The sequence below is a fragment of the Nansenia antarctica genome (genome assembly GCF_963989245.1).
Source record: "Nansenia antarctica genome assembly, chromosome: 6".
NCBI lineage: Eukaryota > Metazoa > Chordata > Actinopteri > Argentiniformes > Microstomatidae > Nansenia > Nansenia antarctica.
The window spans coordinates 40,066,304-40,084,470 of record NC_137676.1 but is presented as its reverse complement, the minus strand read 5'-3'; the positions used below and the strand labels follow the sequence as shown (position 1 = coordinate 40,084,470).

Here is an 18,167-nt window from a genome sequence, read left to right as displayed (position 1 = left end):
ATGACCCTAACCCAATAATAAACCAGTAAACATGATGAAGAATTGTTTTTTTAATCTGTAAAATTTTGACAATAAAAACAGGTGTCATAATGATTTTCCTCGTTTCAATGTTCTTAAAATCATGTTTCTTGAACATAGTCTGTACAGCATGAACTTAATTCACTGTGCATAGATCCCATAAACGGTGTGTGTGTGTGTGTGTGTGTGTGTGGGGGGGGGGTGTTTAGAATTGTGAGGTAACAATATCTGTATTTTCCTACGTTAATTTCTTGTATGTAATGAAACAAACCAACAAACCCCTCCAGTGGCACTTCGACAACTTTGTTCAAACTTACAATACAATGCATTCATCACAGTTCTCTCAATCCACAGAATTTCTCCCAGAATGGCCGGGACACAACTTGACACACACACACACACACACACACACACACACACACACAAATAACAAGCTTTATCAAGGATCCTCTTCTTGTGTCCTCCTACAGCAGACCAGGCCTGAGTGGCGGTTCAGGGTAGCACACCTGCCTTCTTCCTGTACTCAACGATGTCTATCCCCTCCCCGGTGGTTAGGGCTGTCGTGTCTGCCAGGTAGGTGTAGGACTCCAAAAGCTTTATGATGGCGGAGAACACGGGACGGTCTTTGAAGTCCCACATCCAGCAGTACTTCATCAAGTCATAGCTGAGTGAGACAGTTTTAGTTTTTTTCTTATTGGTATATAGGGTGGGTAGCTGACTCAGAAAATAATTATTAATTCACAGGGTTAAAACAAGTGGCTTCACCGTGGAGGAATTGTCCCACTAAGACTGGACCTTATGATCTCTGAAATAATGATACTGTTGTGTTAAGTGTCCTGTACTTACAGCGGTCCTCCACAACTGTCTGCCTTCTTCATCCGATAGGACTTCCGCAGTTGGGGGAACACAGACAGGGGCTCCAGGTCAGGGTAGGGGGGCGAGCCTACGGAGAAACAGAAGAGAAGCAGAAGAGTTGATGGCAGACTGTAGTAAACCATCATAAAATGTACTTGTACTCGTTGTTATGAGTTGTACATATTGTAGAGAAAAGTATTGTAGATTACCCAAGGTGATCATTTCATACAGGAGGATTCCAAAAGACCATCTGAGGAGGAGAAGTAAATCATTAAGTATGTAAACGTTAACACACTACTAACAAGCATTTACTTGAAAAGTGATATTGAAGTATTTGATCAGAAAATGTTTGTAAAGATATCCTTAAAAATACCCATAAACATTTACTTTAACAATAAAAATAATATAATGTATTCCACTGCTGCATTAAGAATATCTATTTAAAAAAGGGAACTTTGAGTCTTTGCCTACTTTGTGTACTAAGAATATCTATTAAAAAAGAGAACTGAGTCTTTGCCTATTTTGTGTACTAACCACTTTAGTTTTATTCCCCAAACTCACATATCACTCCTGTCTGTGATGGGCTGCCTCATGATCCTCTCTGGAGCTTGCCACTTGAGAGGCACATCGGACATCCTCCGCCTGGCCACCGTGTCTTTCTGACGGCCCGTGAATGCCAGGCCCAACCCAGACACCCTCGCTGAGAGCCCAGGGCCAATCAGGATGTTCCGTGCGGCGACATCACCATGCATCAACCTGTGCTCTGACAACAGGTAGTCCTACAGTAGAAGATATCAGGCCCAAAAAACAACAAAAGAAAATGGAGCCTAACAGTACAGAAGTCACTGCACAGAGCGTGTAGTGATATGCAGTTCCTCTGGTCGGTCATTAGATCTAAAATCCTACAGAGAAAGACTCACCAGGCCAGCTGCCACCTGCTTTGCAACCAGAAACACAGATCTCTCTGAGAAGTGCTGTGATGAATGTGTGGACTCAGGATCCCTCTGTAGTGCAGGGACAGACAGAGTTAGCATCAGTTCCATCTAGCATCTCAGCATTCCATATCAACACAGTGATGCAATCTTCACTTGCATTTCTCAAAGCCCAGAGGAAGTGAAGCAGGTTTCCAGGACTGCTGGCCTCCAGGACCAGGTACATGGGCAGACGCCGTGTCTGACAGTACAGCATCTGGACTACGTGGTTGTGTTTACACACTGTAGCATGGAACAGGACCCAGTCCACAAACTCCTTAACCTGAGGCTGGTTGGAGCCATCTGGGCGAGAAAGGGGATATTATATAGTACATACTGTAAGAGACAGGTACAAGTGTTCGACATCTCAAAAGAAGAACAACATCAAGTTTCATATTAGTTACTGTAGAGGGTCCAGTCAAAAATGGTGGTTGTTCTTCCCTAGTGGAAACATAGGGCTCCCAAACCCCAGACTAACTTGGCACCTTTCCCCCAAAAAGGATCCCACACAGCCCCTGGTAGTGAGGGCCAGTGGTCTGTCCTGACCGTGTGTTTGTGACAGGACCAGAAGCCCCTCTTGGACTTATCTCGGAAACCAGAAACACGGGAGATGGGCAGTTGTCAGCGAGTCTCCAACACCGTAACATTTTCGCTGTAAGACTCACTATTTATGGAGAGTGTATTATGTGAGATTACTCCTAACCCCACTATGCACATACTGTACCTCGGAGTGTCTTTACTACCACAGGAGTAGAGGTCGCCTCTTTCCTCAGCATGCCACTGCAGATGGGACCATAGCGGCCTGCCTGCCAGAACTGCAGCCCCTCGAGAGCACACTCCCCAGGGATCTCCCATGGACCCACTGCATCATGGACCAATGAACGAGCAGGGCTTATGGACACACACTCCTGGCCTGGGAAATACAGTTGTGTGTTGTTAAGTATTATTTGGGTCAGGTGTGTGTTTTTCCTTACAGAGGCACAACTGAGAGCATCCTGACTGCAGAGGATGGTGCAGACAGCCGAGCATATCATTGGATGTGAGATTCCCTCCATCCAGGATATATACAACAAACGGTATGTCAGCCAAGCGGAGGATCATCAAAGTGGGTAGTATTTCTACCTTCTGAAATGATGGCTAGGACTGGTGATATGATATCAAGCGAAAGGTTCTTTAGATACAAATCTGCTGACATATACTTGTGATCACTTTCTTTTTCAATAAAACGAGCTATTAGATATTCACTTTCAATTAAATGTACAATTCACATTTCTCAAAAACAACAAACTGTCAACTTATATGATATCTTTCTACAAGACATTCTGGAACCTGCAGTTCTTCTTCTTCTTAGCTAATACAACAGAAATGTACTTCTGTGAATCAATCATGTAACATATTATCAATCTCTTAACTGTGAATCAATCATGTAACATATTAATCAATCTCTTTTAACTGTGAATCAATCATGTAACACATTAATCAATCTATTTTAACTGTGAATCAATCATGTAACACATTAATCAATCTATTTGGGGTAGTGGTGGTCTAGTGGATAGTGAGTTGGACTTGTGATCGGAAGGTTGTGAGTTCAAATCCCGCCTGAAGCCACACCACTACTAGTGTGCCCTTGGGTAAGGCACTTAGCCCTCAGTTACTCCAGGGGGAATGTCCCTGTAATTCGTAATTGTAAGTCGCTTTGGATAAAAGCGTCTGCTAAATGGCAAAATTAATTAAATTAATTAAAATTATTTTAACTGTGAATCAATCATGTAACACATTAATCAATCTATTTTAACTGTGAATCAATCATGTAACATATTAATCAATCTATTTTAACTGTCTAACTAACTATAAAGTTACAACACATAGAGCTAAGCATCTGAGTAGAAAAAGCAACAAGTGCTTTTGATATTTTTCATTTCTTTTTTGTGTTCAGTGAGAAAAGTCCAGACTGCCTTGGGCTTGAACAAGTGCACTGAAGTCTGGTTGAATGTCTGAGGTGGAGATGCGAAGGACAGCTGACAGGTGATCATCAGTGAGAGAGTATCTGTATCTGTATTTGTTGAACTTCATCACTGAGAATGTTTGTTCACATGTGTAGGTAGATCCAAAGAGAACTAGCATCCTCTGAGCATGCCTCCTCATGTGTGGAAAGTTCTCCTCTTTGAGAGAAGAGTAAAAGTCCAGCAGTGATACTGACTTAAAGTGCTCTGCCAGTAGTGTATCAGACTGCAGGTCAATGAGTTCGAGCTGAACGTCGCTGGGTGTATTATCCACCTAAGGGAGATTGCTCTCTGTCTAACGTTATATATCTAACGCTACATGTTTTAAGGCTGATCTGTGCATGATAGTGCTGCATTTTGACATCATTGTTATATCGCATTTCCTCCCGTTGAGCTGTATACCGGCACTTATTAAAGTGAAGTGCTCTTATGACACTTAACTCCTCCTACTGTCACCGCTCGTTCCTGGTCTGTTGTGTATAATGGGGAACGTATCCTACCCGTACCATACCAAACTTTTCAAATGCGTGCCGTGCTGAGCCGTACCGGTCTAGTCAATGGAAAAGCGCCATATGGCTCTGGAGAGAAACTCAGAACTACACAGATAAGTTAACTAGACAGATAAGATTGCCCAAAAAAATGAAATAATAAGAAATTATTTTTTTCAGACTTTTATTCTGAAATTATTTTTTTAGGACTATTATTCTGAAATTATTTCTTTCAGACTTTTATTCTGAAATAAAAAAAAATCTACTTTTATTCTGAAATTATTTTGGGGGACTTTTATTCTGAAATTATTTTCTGGGGACTTTTATTCAGAAATTATTTTTTTTCCGACTTATATTCAGATTTTTTTTCCCGACTTTTATTCAGATTTTTTTTTTCAGACTTTTATTCAGATTTTCTTTTCAGACTTTTATTCAGATTTTTTTTTTCAGACTTTATTCAGAAATGTCACCAACAATGTCTAGCATAGGCACAGCACATCGCCATAATAGCGATTTTTTTTGTTATGCTTGTTGTAAATAAAAGTTATATGATGCATTGAATCAATAATCTTATTAATGTTGGGAATTTGTATTAAAATAACTAGAAGTGATAAATCATGTACTATGTGCTCATTTAAATAATATATGACTGAGGTCAGTTGAGAAAAAATGGGAAGCCAAAAGAGAAGTTCTGCCTTTGAGCGACATGAAGAAAAGCTCCTGACTAAAAGAAAGTATTATGATTCAAACCGCCTGTAAATTACTTATTTTTGCCTATGTGCCAACAACCATTTTGCACCTGTTGTTATGATATTCTATTTTCCTGTACTGGTTTTATACTTTCATAACTAATGATTAATGATAAGTCTATTCTTCTATACTGTATTTTAACTTGTTAATCGAATCCCAAGTCATGGGACTCAGAAACAGGAACTGAATTTCGTGCCTGTTGTGTGACAGGAGACAGCAGACAACGTGAACAGGAACACATGCGCCTGACCACATCGCCAACAGTTATGATTTCACAAGCTATTCTGATAAGAACATAGCCTACTGACCTAGTCATGACCCCAGGGAATGGGTTTGATAGGGGGGTAGTGGTGGTCTAGTGGATAGTGAGTTGGACTTGTGATCAGAAGGTTGTGAGTTAAAATCCCGCCTGAAACCACACCACTACTAGTGTGCCCTTGAGTAAGGCACTTAGCCTTCAGGGGGAATGTCCCTGTAATTCGTAATTGTAAATCGCTTTGGATTAAAAGCGTCTGCTAAATGGCAAAATTAAAATTAAATGATCAAATAACTGGCCAATCAGTGCTTTAGAATATACCCAAGGTAACTGTATACAAATGTCTGTACATCCTAAAAACATAACTGTGTGCATATGCTTACCTGTTTCTTAAAAACATAGCTGTGTGTGCATATGTGATTAACGAGCCCCAGACAGGGGGTGTGACCGCAGAGGGACACAGAGGGATAACAACCAGAAGTGAAACTTTGTAGCAAAACCACAGAACACTTATTATCACATTGTGACCTTCACATTGTGACCTTCTGGTATTAATGTCTCCTGCCCCTCAGCACTACGTCTCCTAAAGACGTCCGCTTTCCCCTCTACTGAGTCCCTAAGAACTTCTATCGCCCCCTTTGTACTGTTTCTCTGTTCCTCCAGTATTAAAAAAAAAAAACTTTTAGAAGAAGGTGGTAGAAGAAGGTTTCTCCTTCTATCAATGGCCCCGGGCCTGAGCTAGATTACTCTTCCTGCCACGAATGGTGGACTGATGATTCACATGCTTAGCATTCAAATGTATTGATTGTAAGTCGCTTTGGAATAAGGCGTCTGCTAAATGCCAAAAATGTAAATGTAATGTTTACAGTTAGAAATAATCAAATAAGGGGAGGAGGGACAACCCATCCCCCCCAAAATGTCAAAGGTATAAAGATTATGTACCAAGATGAAACAGGGTTCTTGTCTGGTGAAGCTTCTGCAGTTAACCTATTGACGGCTAGCTGATACTGGCCTGCGGAGGTGAAACTAGATGGGACTCCTTTTCCATGGAAATGAACTATTATTGCTTGCTGATGTGCTTGAATAAATATTCTCTTAAAGAACAGTTCAGTAGTGGTGCCTAATATTTGATTGGATCATTTTATCTTAAGAAGTTATATCAAGGACGTCTCGTTGAGATTAAACGAACTCGTTTGTAAGTGACGACTCGATTAATTCAATTTTGGAGAAGTTGATCGCCTTACATTAATAAGTTATTACAGAAACAGTAAGTGACATTTTCCGAAAGCGGGCTCGGCCCAGCTCGGTTGGCAGCGGAGAAAGCAAAACAAACCGGGCTCACGCGGTACGGCACGGGTCGGCACGGTAGTGGAAGCAATGCAATTGTACTGGACGCATTGTCTACACTTATTTACATGTTATTTCTATTATGAAAACATAATAGCCGGCCAGGGACAGCCATAGGGCCGCATTCGGTACTGCCTTCGAGTGCAATACTCATAACATTTCTACTTTGTACTATTTAATGTTTTACTATTTGTACTGCTAAATTGTGTCCTGTCTTATTTGTCTTATTTGTCTCCTACAACTTGTCACTTGTCCAATTGTCTCACTAATGTCTTAACTATAGCCACTTAATTTATCTTGACTTATCTTATTGCCTTATTTGTCTTTGTGCTGCAATGTCAAGGAACCGCAGCCTTAAGAACTTACACTTGTGCAATGTGATGTAACGAACAAACTTGAAACTAAAACTTGACCTTGACTGAAAAAGTGTTTCCTTCCTCAGGTCACAAGGTCTGAAGAAAATACAAAACAACTCTAGGCCCAACAACAGCCAGGCTTTTGACTTTTAACTTCAAGGTTTATTTCTTACCATTTGTGGAATGGGCAGGGCCAGGGCTGGAGATGCTCTCTGGCGCTGGTCTCTTCCAGAAGAGGCTGCACAGTATCAGGGCCACGACAACCACAGTGCTGAGAGACAGGAGGGACGGGATGATGATCACAGCCAATGGACCTGATCCCTCCTCGTCTGAAGCACATAATACAGTATACAGGAGGAACACAACAAGGCAATGTCATGGTCATATATAGTACACTGACACTCTAAGCACAAAGCCAACAGTAGCACATAACACATAACAGAAGTGATGAGTTAAAGTGTGGGAAAATATTAACATGCATACCACTACATAGATTCCCCTTCTTGATGCTTATTTTAGAAACAACAGTTATTGTATTTTCAGTTACACCAAAGGCAACATAAAAACTTACAGCAGAGAGGGTCTGAGGAGTTGTTGCACCGAGATGACTGCACATCCATAGAGGACAGCTGTCTCTTAGCATTTCTCACATCTAGAGGAGAGTATTATGAAACTCAAAATTGGTGGGCCCACTTTTTAAGAATGTCTAAGAATTGTTTTACCCATCAGAACTTCCCACATTTCTAAGTAATCTGTAGGCCTACTACTAATAATAGTAATACTGTAAAGGGTTAGGGAAAGATTAGGGTTAGGGGCCCTTTAGGGCTGTGGGAACATAGATACACTCCAATATAAACATAGGCTACTGAACCAGATTGCTGAGCCAGAGGCATAATGGTCTTAAGTAGGTCTAATACACTAGCCTATTATATTTTCTTTACCACACGTTCCAAATGGTCCAAGAATGAGTCAAAGACTGACAAATATTATGATTATGATTATTATTGATGGTGTATCAAAGAATGACAGTTCTATAACTATCTGACATACTGTCGGCACAAACACCTGTTTACAATCGTGTTAATTAAGTAGCCTACAACCTAATTAGTCAGCATAACAGGAGGAGTGGCGCTGCAAGTTGAACAATAAAGGACACTTACCAGGGAGATACGCGAGACAGGTTGGTAAATGGTTTCAATATTTCCCTGGGGGACAATGGGCTAATATCACAGCTTAGGGAAAATACCCCCGATGTCCTTCTGCCTCTGCGGGCAATGACCATGGAGGTGGCGAAGCAAGTTGACTGACTGTTAATGATTAACAACTAGGGGGCATTGAAATAACACAAGAGGCCTGTCCATCATCAATGGGCTTGACTTGCTCTTAATTGTATCGAAAGGATGTTATATTGTTCAGAGTATGGTAGCTTAAACATTACGCTCAAAGCGCCATCTTGATCATAGGCTTAGACCACCTTTTGCGGTAAAGAGGGTGCGGATCATGTCCATGCCTGCACCCTATGAACAATCAGCGGTCCCAAGCCATTTTTGAATTAAATCCTCTGGATGGTGCAGTTGCACATCTCGCCGGCAGATGGCGGTATTGTACAACCCATATTATTATTATTATTATTATTATTATTATTATTATTATTATTTGTGCGTGTGCGTGTTTGCATTTTAGTGACAACACTCAAGTGTTAGCCTAGTGTTTATGAGATGGCGAGGAAAAATATAATATTGTCCACTCAAAGTAACAACATATGTATACATACGTGTTTCATATGGTACACCCTCCTGTGATCCATACAGTCTTATCTTGCTCAAATAAACACTCCAGTAACCATATGGCTGCTTTACGTTAGCAGGAAATACATTACAGACTACATTCAGGTTACGCACTACACACACTATGACCTCACACCTTATTATATCAGATGTAAACAGAGTGGATTACCATACAAGCCAGCCAGGTGTTGAAGGTGAGTCTGGGACTAATGTGAATGAATGAATGAATGAATGAATGAATGAATGAATGGTCTTTATTGTCATTGATATAGTACAGGTACCAAACAACGACATTTGGGAGGGGGGGCTCCCCTGGTGCTAGGAAAAAAACAAACTAAAAAACAAGAAGGGAAAGGAGCTGGTTTACATAAATAAAGGCTATGTACACTATCCACTATACTATACTATACTATACAAATAAAACACTTGCTGTACTCTATGCTATGCTATACCTATTCTAACATTTCCTATTCTCTGAACCTTATGTACCCTAGGGTTGTCATATTGCACATAGTGTTATTGCACATTCATTTAAAGTGTCGCAGTTTGCAGGCTTGAAATGTACACATTTGTGCCTCAGCACTACACCTGATTTCAATCCAGCAGCTGCCATCAATCCGTCCAGACTGTCCAGGGCCCAGAACCTAGGTCTTTGCTGTGTTCAGGGCCTGAATGGCCCTGGGGTAGAAGCTGAGCTTCAGTGTGTTAATGTGTGTTTCAGATAGAGATCACAAAAGGGCCTAAATGGCATGGACATGTTTGAGTCCCCCAATCAAACACAACAGAGCAGCACATCACTGCATACTAACCACCTAGAGTAGACAAAGCTATTATTTAACCATGCTATCTCATGAACCTATCAATGAACCCAGGCCTCTAATATCCCAGAACATAGCACCTGGTAGGTACTGTACTCCACAAGGGAAGCTGGACTTCATTATTCCATTCCATGCATTACAATGAGCTTGTTCTCCAATTTCTACCTCCACCACCCTCCACTGATACACCATTTACTACACGTTTATCACTGTACTGGCCCTCTTGACAGCAACATGTTTCCAAGTAACATCCTCTAAGGGACAACAGGTGGAAACTAGCCTTGGTTATAATCTGGCTTGTTTACAAGCTTCTTGTAATACTTTGTAATACATGGAGTTTGTTCATTAACTTGCACTGTCCCTTCTCAAATATATCAAATCAAAGTCTCGACATACTATATAGAAGTGTCAGGATTCAGTAGCTAGTTTGAATCCTCCAGTGTGGACTGTGTGAAATCCAATGTGTTTCCATAGTCATAGTTTTCCCCCGCTTGGAGCCATGCTGGCTCAAACTATTATGAATCAAACTAAGTGAGAAGAATTTAACAACCAATTCATTTACTATACATCCCCAGCAAAACAAAAATACTCAGGGGACTCCTAGTACTCAAGAGCCCTACATGCAATGCATAGCCTGCGTATAAGGAGAGACGGCACTGTGTATGAGTAGACATTGGTTGATGGTTGAAGAGTAATCTTGTCACGGCTAAAACGGCAATTTCCCCAACCTTGCAGCAACATATTTGGACATGATTTGAATGTCCTTCATCACCTGTTGATTCTGTCTCTATAATGCTGTGCTCAAACCAAGGGTTTATGATGAAAATATTCTGTGGTTGATGGTTTAATGCTGCACTGTAGCGCTTGGTGACCACAATGAACTCTCCCTATTCCTGTCAATGTGTTTGCGATACATTACCATACTCATTAGAGGGAGGGAGGGAGGGAGAGGGGAGAGACACACACACACACACACACACACACACACACACACACACATACACACACACACACACACACACACACACACACACACACACACACACACACACACTGGGTCTGCTTGTTTCAACCACAAGATGGCGCAGTTGGGCAAGGAGTAGCCTGTACCTTCTATCCTCATAGCAGTAGGCCTCCACAGATGCACATACTGTACAACAGTGATTCAAGTAAATGCTGAAAAAGTGCTGTTCCCATGTGTAATAAACATGATTTATGGATTATCAATGTGACAAAGGAATCTCATTTTGCCCAAACAGGTGTACTACTATACAATCAAGGCATATCTTGATGGCATATCTTAAGCTATGTAATCAATCTTCACAAAAACATTGTTTCTCAAAATTGTGTTTTACTGTTACTTTAACACTATTTCAAATAGGCTAGGCCTACCGATATTCAAACACTTTATGCGCTTGATTTAATATGACTCTGCACGTAGGGTGAAATACGCGCAGACAGTCAGTGGTCGAAAAACGGGAGATCATACTAGCCGACTACCCGGGACGGTACGCACGGTGAAGAAAATCAAACGAGCCAATCGAGCCGGTTATCCCAGTAGACCCGCCCCAATCATGCCATTGGTTAACGTGCAGTGTTTTACGTTCATCCCACCGTCTGATTGGAGGCAAACCCCGGCAATCAGTCAACTGGGTTTTCCTTGGAAGAAATCAACAAGGACAAAATGACTTAGAAAAAAGTTATTGGACAATCCCTTATAATTTGCCTGAACCCGCTCCATACATGCTCCGCTACACAGGGGTGAGATCACCAAGGCTGGATCGTAAAGCGAGACTACACGGGGGCGTCACAGCTGCCGATGGTACAGGCGCGCAGAGACGGACTGGCTGAAATTAGGAGCAAGTTCCCAGCAGTAGCTGACACTCGCTGGGGGACAGCAGGTATGTTTGTTCGTTTCCAAGGAAGGAATGCGTCGCCGATGTCACCGTAGAGGGACAAGGATAGAACAGGTGCGCCGAAGAAGTTGTAAACTCTTGGATGAAGAATTATGCCATTTCATTTGATGTGAATTCAGGCAACAGTTGTTATCGCTCAAACCCTTCAGATGAGCTACATAGTTCTCTGATATTTCTTTCTGTGCTTTTAATTTTTTACTCATCGCTATTGCCGCAACTTGAAGTGTTAAAAATGTGCTGATTGGATTCGTGCATAATACTGTACAACTGTCTATTAGGCACCGATAGACGTCCTATAGTGTATGCCTCTGTTGAAAGTCATCGGAACAGTTCTCAGAACAAGGCAATAGGCTGTGTACACCTTGGAATTCAGAGCAGGGGGACGATCTCTCGATTTGAAACGCCAGCATCCCCGCGATCGATCTCACCTCCTCCTGCGACAACACTGACGCAGACGGTCTGGCGTATTCTATCGCGGACAGGTGATGGTTGAATAACCGAATTGAAGGAGTATACCTCTACGGACATTGTTTTTAAAAAAGGACAGCAGCTGTTCAAGGGATGGAATACAACACACGGAACCAGAGTGTCTCATCTCAGCTCCAACGTCCCTGTGCATTAATTGTGTTTGGCATGATTGCGGCTTAAGGGGGGGGGGGGGAGCTCGTGTCCGTCTCACAAAACAAACCATTCTGGGACTTCTCTAAGGGTTTTAACGGGAGGGATTAATAATGTCCAAAACGCTGAAAAAGAAGAAGCACTGGTCCGGCAAAGTGCAGGAGTGTGCCGTGTCGTGGGGTAACGCCGCGGAGTTCGGCTCTGTTGTGGAGGCACTGGGGGGGGCCGAGCTCGGAGAGTTCCCGTACCTGGGCCAGGTGGTCTCGGAGGCGGTGGTCTGTCACGTCGGGAGGTTGCCCTGCACCGGGGACGTGCTCCTGGAGGTCAACGGCACCCCTGTCAGCGGGCTGACGCACCGCGACACGCTCGCTGTCATCCGCCACTTTCGAGAGCCCATTCGCCTGAAGACCGTGAAACCAGGTATGTCAGGGTCACTGACAAGAGCTTATTCAACTATTCATGTCATTCAATTGTCTTGTCAACCTTGAGAAGGTATAACTATCCGACGGAGAGGTGCAGGGCTTTGGTTGCTATTCAGAATCAGAACCAAAGGAACTTGACACGTCAATCGTATAAGCCATGTAGTGACCTCCAGTATCCATCCTTCATGTGTCAGAAGACTGTCTGATTGTCGTATGTCTTGCACATAAGACTACTATGTTGGCACTCTATACCTATATTATCTAGCGCTTGAGGTCATGGCCATAAAGTGGAGAGGTTGATATGACCCTGCTCACTGAAGTTGATGGAATGGAATAAATAACATACACTTTTAGATGGGCTGCATCCTTAGATAGTGGAGGGTGTGTGTGTGTGTGTGTGTGTGTGTGTGTGTGTGTGTGTGTGTGTGTGTGTGTGTGTGTGTGTGCGCGCGCGCACGTACAGCAAAGTATGTGCAGGCTGGGCAAGTATTCTCCCATGTAGGCTCATGACGTTGTCTTACTATGCTGTTGACTTACAACCAGAGAGGAAGAAGAGCAGCAGAGGATGGGCTGCAAAAATGATTGTGCTGGGCCAATATCTTGGTACTTCAGGAGAGAACTTGTAAATTGCACTTTGTGTCTGTAATCCTCTTTTCTTGCATGCACAGATGTTGTCCTCCTTCCTCGCTCCCTCCATCCTCTGTCGACTTGACCTTTGTCATGCTCTCCCCTCCATATTCTCCATGTTATAAAACTGCACTCAATCAAAGCTCTTTAATGCTATCTGTCTCCCCTACTCTGTAATCCTTGTGTGTGCATAAACACAGTGGTTTTGCATGTTCTATACACATGGTATGCATCATGGAAATGACAGAGATGCACTGAGGCCTATGTTGGCCTAAAATGCTGGATCGGGAATTGGAGATCATTCACTGATCCGATGCCATGACGCGAACTCTGACAAAAAAACTTGCCAAACACACTGGGGGCAGCACAGCTGAGATGACGCAAGTGTGGTGACAACAATAACAACCGTGTCTGCGGTCTGGATTTACTTCATGCTTGAGACAGACACCAGTAAAACTGCCTCCAGCTAAATTTGCAAGGGAAGTATTTCAAGGGGTGACAGTAGCATTTCACATTTCCAAAAAAGAGCCTTTTATCTGATCGGTACTTGGTATTCGCTGATACTCAAAGTTCAGTATTATGAATTGGTATTGGCAATGGAAAAAGTGGTATCGGTGGTATCTCTAGTAAATGAAGCACGGTAAATTGATATGCCACCTCATTTGGGGTCTGAGATGGCAGAGGAGGTGGTAGCCTAGCTAGCGCTGTGTGTCTGTGTGTGTGTGTGTGTATGGGTTTGATAGATGGTCTGAAGAGGCACTCTACTCGGAACACTTAGCTGGAGTTTGTTAATGGTGCCAGCCAGGCCTGCAGCCTTGAGGTGAGTCCAAGTCTAATTGATTTAATTACAGCTGCGCTGGGCCTGGCCCTGCTCCTCGACTCACTGAGGCCAGGACGAGGAGGTGACACCGCCACAGCACATGTTCAGGCATTTTCTGAGGTTCTTTGTTAACAAGTATGGTTTTCTCCTATCCCATAACTTTCCAGGCCTTGTGGATGCCCTACTTTTGGATGTGGTGGTGATGTTAGTAGTTGTGTACTGAATTCCCAGTGGTTTAGATTAAAGGTAGCATTAACTTCTGAAGCCTCTCAATTGAATGATTCATATTTTTTGCTGAATTCTCTATCATTCTCTTGCTCTTCAGTATCATCATCTGTCAATAAGGATTGGAGTGCATTCCACAAGTGCTACATGGTGTTACCAGCTCAGTGGCCTTGCGGTTAGAGTCCGCCCTGAGATTGGGAGGTCGTGAGTTTGATCCCCATACCAAAGAGTATAAAAATGGTACGCGATGCCTCCCTGCTTGGCACTCAGCATTAAGGGTTGGATTGGGGGTAAGACCCTGCGACATACCAGCGTCATGTCCAGGGGGGGTGTAGTTGTACATCAAGCCGCCTCACGCTACTGAAACAGGAGATAGGCTCCTGCCCCCTAAGGGCCATTAGGCTGAAGAACCATCGGTTCTCAAGGCTTACTTTACATGGTATTATGGGTAGAAATGTGATCGGCTCTATAGAACAGTCACCGCTCTCTGTTTCACCTCGTAGACACGATTGTCTGTTCAGTGTATTAGGGTTACGTGTCTATCCGTGGCTCTCTAAGGGTATGCCCTCCCCGTAAGTAAGCTGCAGCTGTCTGTTACAGAAGTGTGTGAACTGTGAAGATGCTGCTACTAGGGTAATACCTGTGGAGCTCGGTAGGGGCTCTGAGTCGTTCTCTCTCCCTCCCTCGCTCTCATATTTAATTCACACCATCATCCATCATTGATGGGTTGTCCATGCAAAGATGAGGTTGCTGCCTGGCAGGGAGGATCAAATGTTAGTGTTGATGTAAATGTTGGCCCCGAGAGACTCAGGGTTGGGAGTCTGGAAGTGAAGCCTGGGGGCACGCACGTTGGGCTTTACCTCCACCAGGGGCGTATTCCATCAACATCGCTAAAGGAAAATCCAGGCTTATTTTGATAAGTCTCGTGAGTCTTATCAAAATAAGGCTGGATTTTTAAAATAAATCTCGCGGGATCTATCAAAATAAGCCTGGATTGTCCTTCAGCGACATTGATGGAATACCCACCAGGAGTCTGCTCCAGCGGCTCCCTGTCTGTAATGTATACCGTGGTAACCATGGCACCACAGGCCATATGGCGTTAAGCAGTGTGTATGACAGACACGGGAAGAACCAGAAGCTGAACTGTTGTCCACCCAAAGCTGGTGATAGTGGGACTGGTCTGAGACCATTCATTGTAAGGCAATAATGTGGAGTTCACCTCAGAACTGTATACAACAATATGGAATGGAAAAATTGTTTGTTGCGTTGTTCATAGTGTCTTTTGTTAGTGACTTCTGTGGCTAAGTAATGTTACAGTACACATCATCCGATATGTGCCTACAGTACCTACAATATTATTTCACTGTGGCATTGACCTCTCTCCTCCTCTTCACGTCCTCTCCACTTTCCCCTCTTTTTTTCCACCCCTGCTTCTTTCAATTACTCCCCCTCTCACCCGGCCTTTAAGTCTTTTCATTGGTTTGCTTCTACTCCCTTGTGTGTTCTCTCCTTGACTTCTTTCTTCTGCTCTCTCTCTCTCCCTCTCCCCCCTTTCCCCCCCGCCTCCCTCCCCTCCCTCAGTGTTCCACAGCTCTATAATTCACCCTGATAGCTCATTACATTATAGTAAGTAAATGTAACAGTAAATCTTCCTGATTGTGTACGATCCTCATATGTGTTTTGCGGGTGGGGCTGCTGATTAAAAAACACCTAACTTCCCAGTGAAAGTGCCACCCAGGAGAAGCCCATGCTCTTCACATTGCTCTGCCATGACAATTAAACCTGCGGACAAATAGAAGTGGATCCAAAGCTCTCACTAGCTCTGAGAGGCTCTAGGTCAGGATTGGAAAGCCATGCCCATGTCCAGGGTGTTATCCTGTGCTCCAGACACACTTGCTCAGGGCAGAACACACACACACACACACACACACACACACACACACACACACACACACACACACACACACACACACACACAGGGGAGGAGAGGGAACTGGCTATAGTAAATGCATGATAACCTTGAAGGAAGGGCAGTTTGGAGTGTTTACATCTCTCGTGGGGCATAGAGACTTGTAGTAGTGGGCGTGTCATAAATTATGTAATATTTTGGGTTTGCTTGTTTCGGTCCGTGCTAATTATAGTTACGTACTGTAATAATTCAGTCGTCTCTCTCTCCCACGAGGCTATAACAACAACATTGAATTCAGACACTCATTATACCTAGAGATGAATGGGATGTTAATGTAGGTCATCTGTAAATGTGTCATTTTGTGCAATTATGCTGGTCATTTATGCTGAGAGATAAAAGTGGCAATAAAAGTGTCTTGCTTTCCAGTGTTTTCATGGTTCTTGTCTGTTGTGGGAAGTGAATCACTGTGTTTGCCTACCAGTTATTGTTGGGGCCTACCTCCTGTATGGGTTTTAGTATCTTAAGTGTTTTGACAGTTTGGCAGATCCCTTCCAGTCATGACCGTACTATTACACAGCAGTTTACCATCTCAGCTCAGCAGAGTACTGCAGGGGTGTGTGTGTGTGTGTTTTATGTAGTGTCTCTCACGGTGCTGGCGGTGGGTTTATGACTATGCTGTTGTAACCGGCTGAGTGTATCTATTCCATAACACCTCCCCCCCTCCCCTCCCTGTAACAACATCTGCAGCTCCTGTCCAAAGCCCCTGTCCAATATACCAGCTGCGTCTGGAGACCAGCAGGAATGTGCTTCTTCACAACATTGATCGTGTCACCAAAACAAAAATGTATTTGATCATTTGGAATGGATAGTGGGGGCTGGGGTCATATACCATTGTCAGTGTAGCACTGAACCAAACCATGAGCAGAAGGCTAAGTGTCATTAAAAGCTAATATTACAGGCAGGATCCAACCGCAGTAATTACAATAAGAACTTAATATAAGAATATGAAACTCTGTGGTTGGAAGGAACTCTAGTAACTTACTACAGTGTTTGGTTTTCCCATAATGAAAAAAACAACCCTTGCCTACTGCCACCCTAGTGTGTTGTGCAACACTGTGACCGTAGCAGCCATGAAGTGTCACACTCATTCTGTGTGTATTCTCTCCATGCCTAGTCTCTGTGTTTATTACTCGAGCTGTAATCAAATGTGTCTTTCTCACATAACACAACAGTCCCTGAGAAAATCTAATAAAAACTCTCTCTCTCTCGCTTTCTTTGTAAGAACTCACAGTTAAAGGGCCCATGGCGGTGTCGGGAGAAGCCAGCGATGTACTATTAATTTTGTGGAGCTGTCACTCTGAGAAGGGAGGAGGAGGAGAAGGAGGAGGCTGGTGGTGGTGGTGGTGGTAGTGGTGGGGTGGGGGGGGCTGCCTTCAGAGTGCCTTTACTGCCGTGCGGCCCCCTTAGAAAAGCCACCAGACAGCGAAGGTCATTAAATCTTGCCCGGTCACACGTGCAGGGACACCAGGACCACAGACCTGAGGCGTTAAGGGGACACACACACAGGCCTACATATACCTCTAAATCACAGGTTGCGGTGGAGAAGCCATGCTAATGTTATGATGGTCTCATAAAGCTTGTGATTAATCTGGCTTGGTGTTCAAATTAATGGTCTTTATTATCTCTCAGTTATGACCCTGTGTCTTTGAGGCTGAAGTATTTCAAGATTGACTGTGAGCCCCCCCCCCCCCTCTTCACCCTGTCCTCACCGGCCACGTATACACTCTGCATTCCAAATGCAGATGGAACATCCCTGGCGTTCTAATCTCCTCTGTGCTTGTCCTGCTGCATCCCATTATGCCTGTGTGTGCCTGTGTGCGCGTGCCTGTGTGCGTGTGCCTGTGTGTGCGTGCCTGTGTGTGTGTGTGTGGGGGGGGGGGTTGGAGTGGGGGTAGAGAGTGTCGCAGCCGCACACCTGACG

At 43.6% G+C, this 18,167-nt stretch overlaps 2 protein-coding genes across 2 annotated transcripts in view; one reads left to right on the top strand and one right to left on the bottom strand.

Moving 5' to 3' along the window:
- Positions 1–35: 35 nt before the first annotated feature.
- LOC308160198 (tyrosine-protein kinase STYK1) lies at positions 36–8,314 on the bottom strand. The gene is made up of 10 exons (XM_080534093.1): positions 8,205–8,314; positions 7,616–7,696; positions 7,218–7,373; positions 2,569–2,757; positions 1,966–2,147; positions 1,794–1,877; positions 1,435–1,652; positions 1,083–1,123; positions 865–961; positions 36–682 (listed from the first exon to the last, which is right to left on the bottom strand). Exons 2-10 carry the CDS (start codon positions 7,662–7,664, stop codon positions 511–513), a joined length of 1,188 nt encoding a protein of 395 aa, XP_080390219.1. The 5' UTR covers positions 7,665–7,696; positions 8,205–8,314; the 3' UTR covers positions 36–510.
- A 3,982-nt stretch (positions 8,315–12,296) lies between these two features.
- The window catches only part of magi3a (membrane associated guanylate kinase, WW and PDZ domain containing 3a), a gene marked incomplete at its 5' end in the record, with an annotated part of 142,019 nt that continues 136,148 nt past the window's right edge, over positions 12,297–18,167 (top strand). Inside the window, 1 exon segment of the mRNA XM_080533758.1 lies at positions 12,297–12,603. Within this exon segment, the coding sequence (XP_080389884.1) occupies positions 12,297–12,603 (307 nt within the window).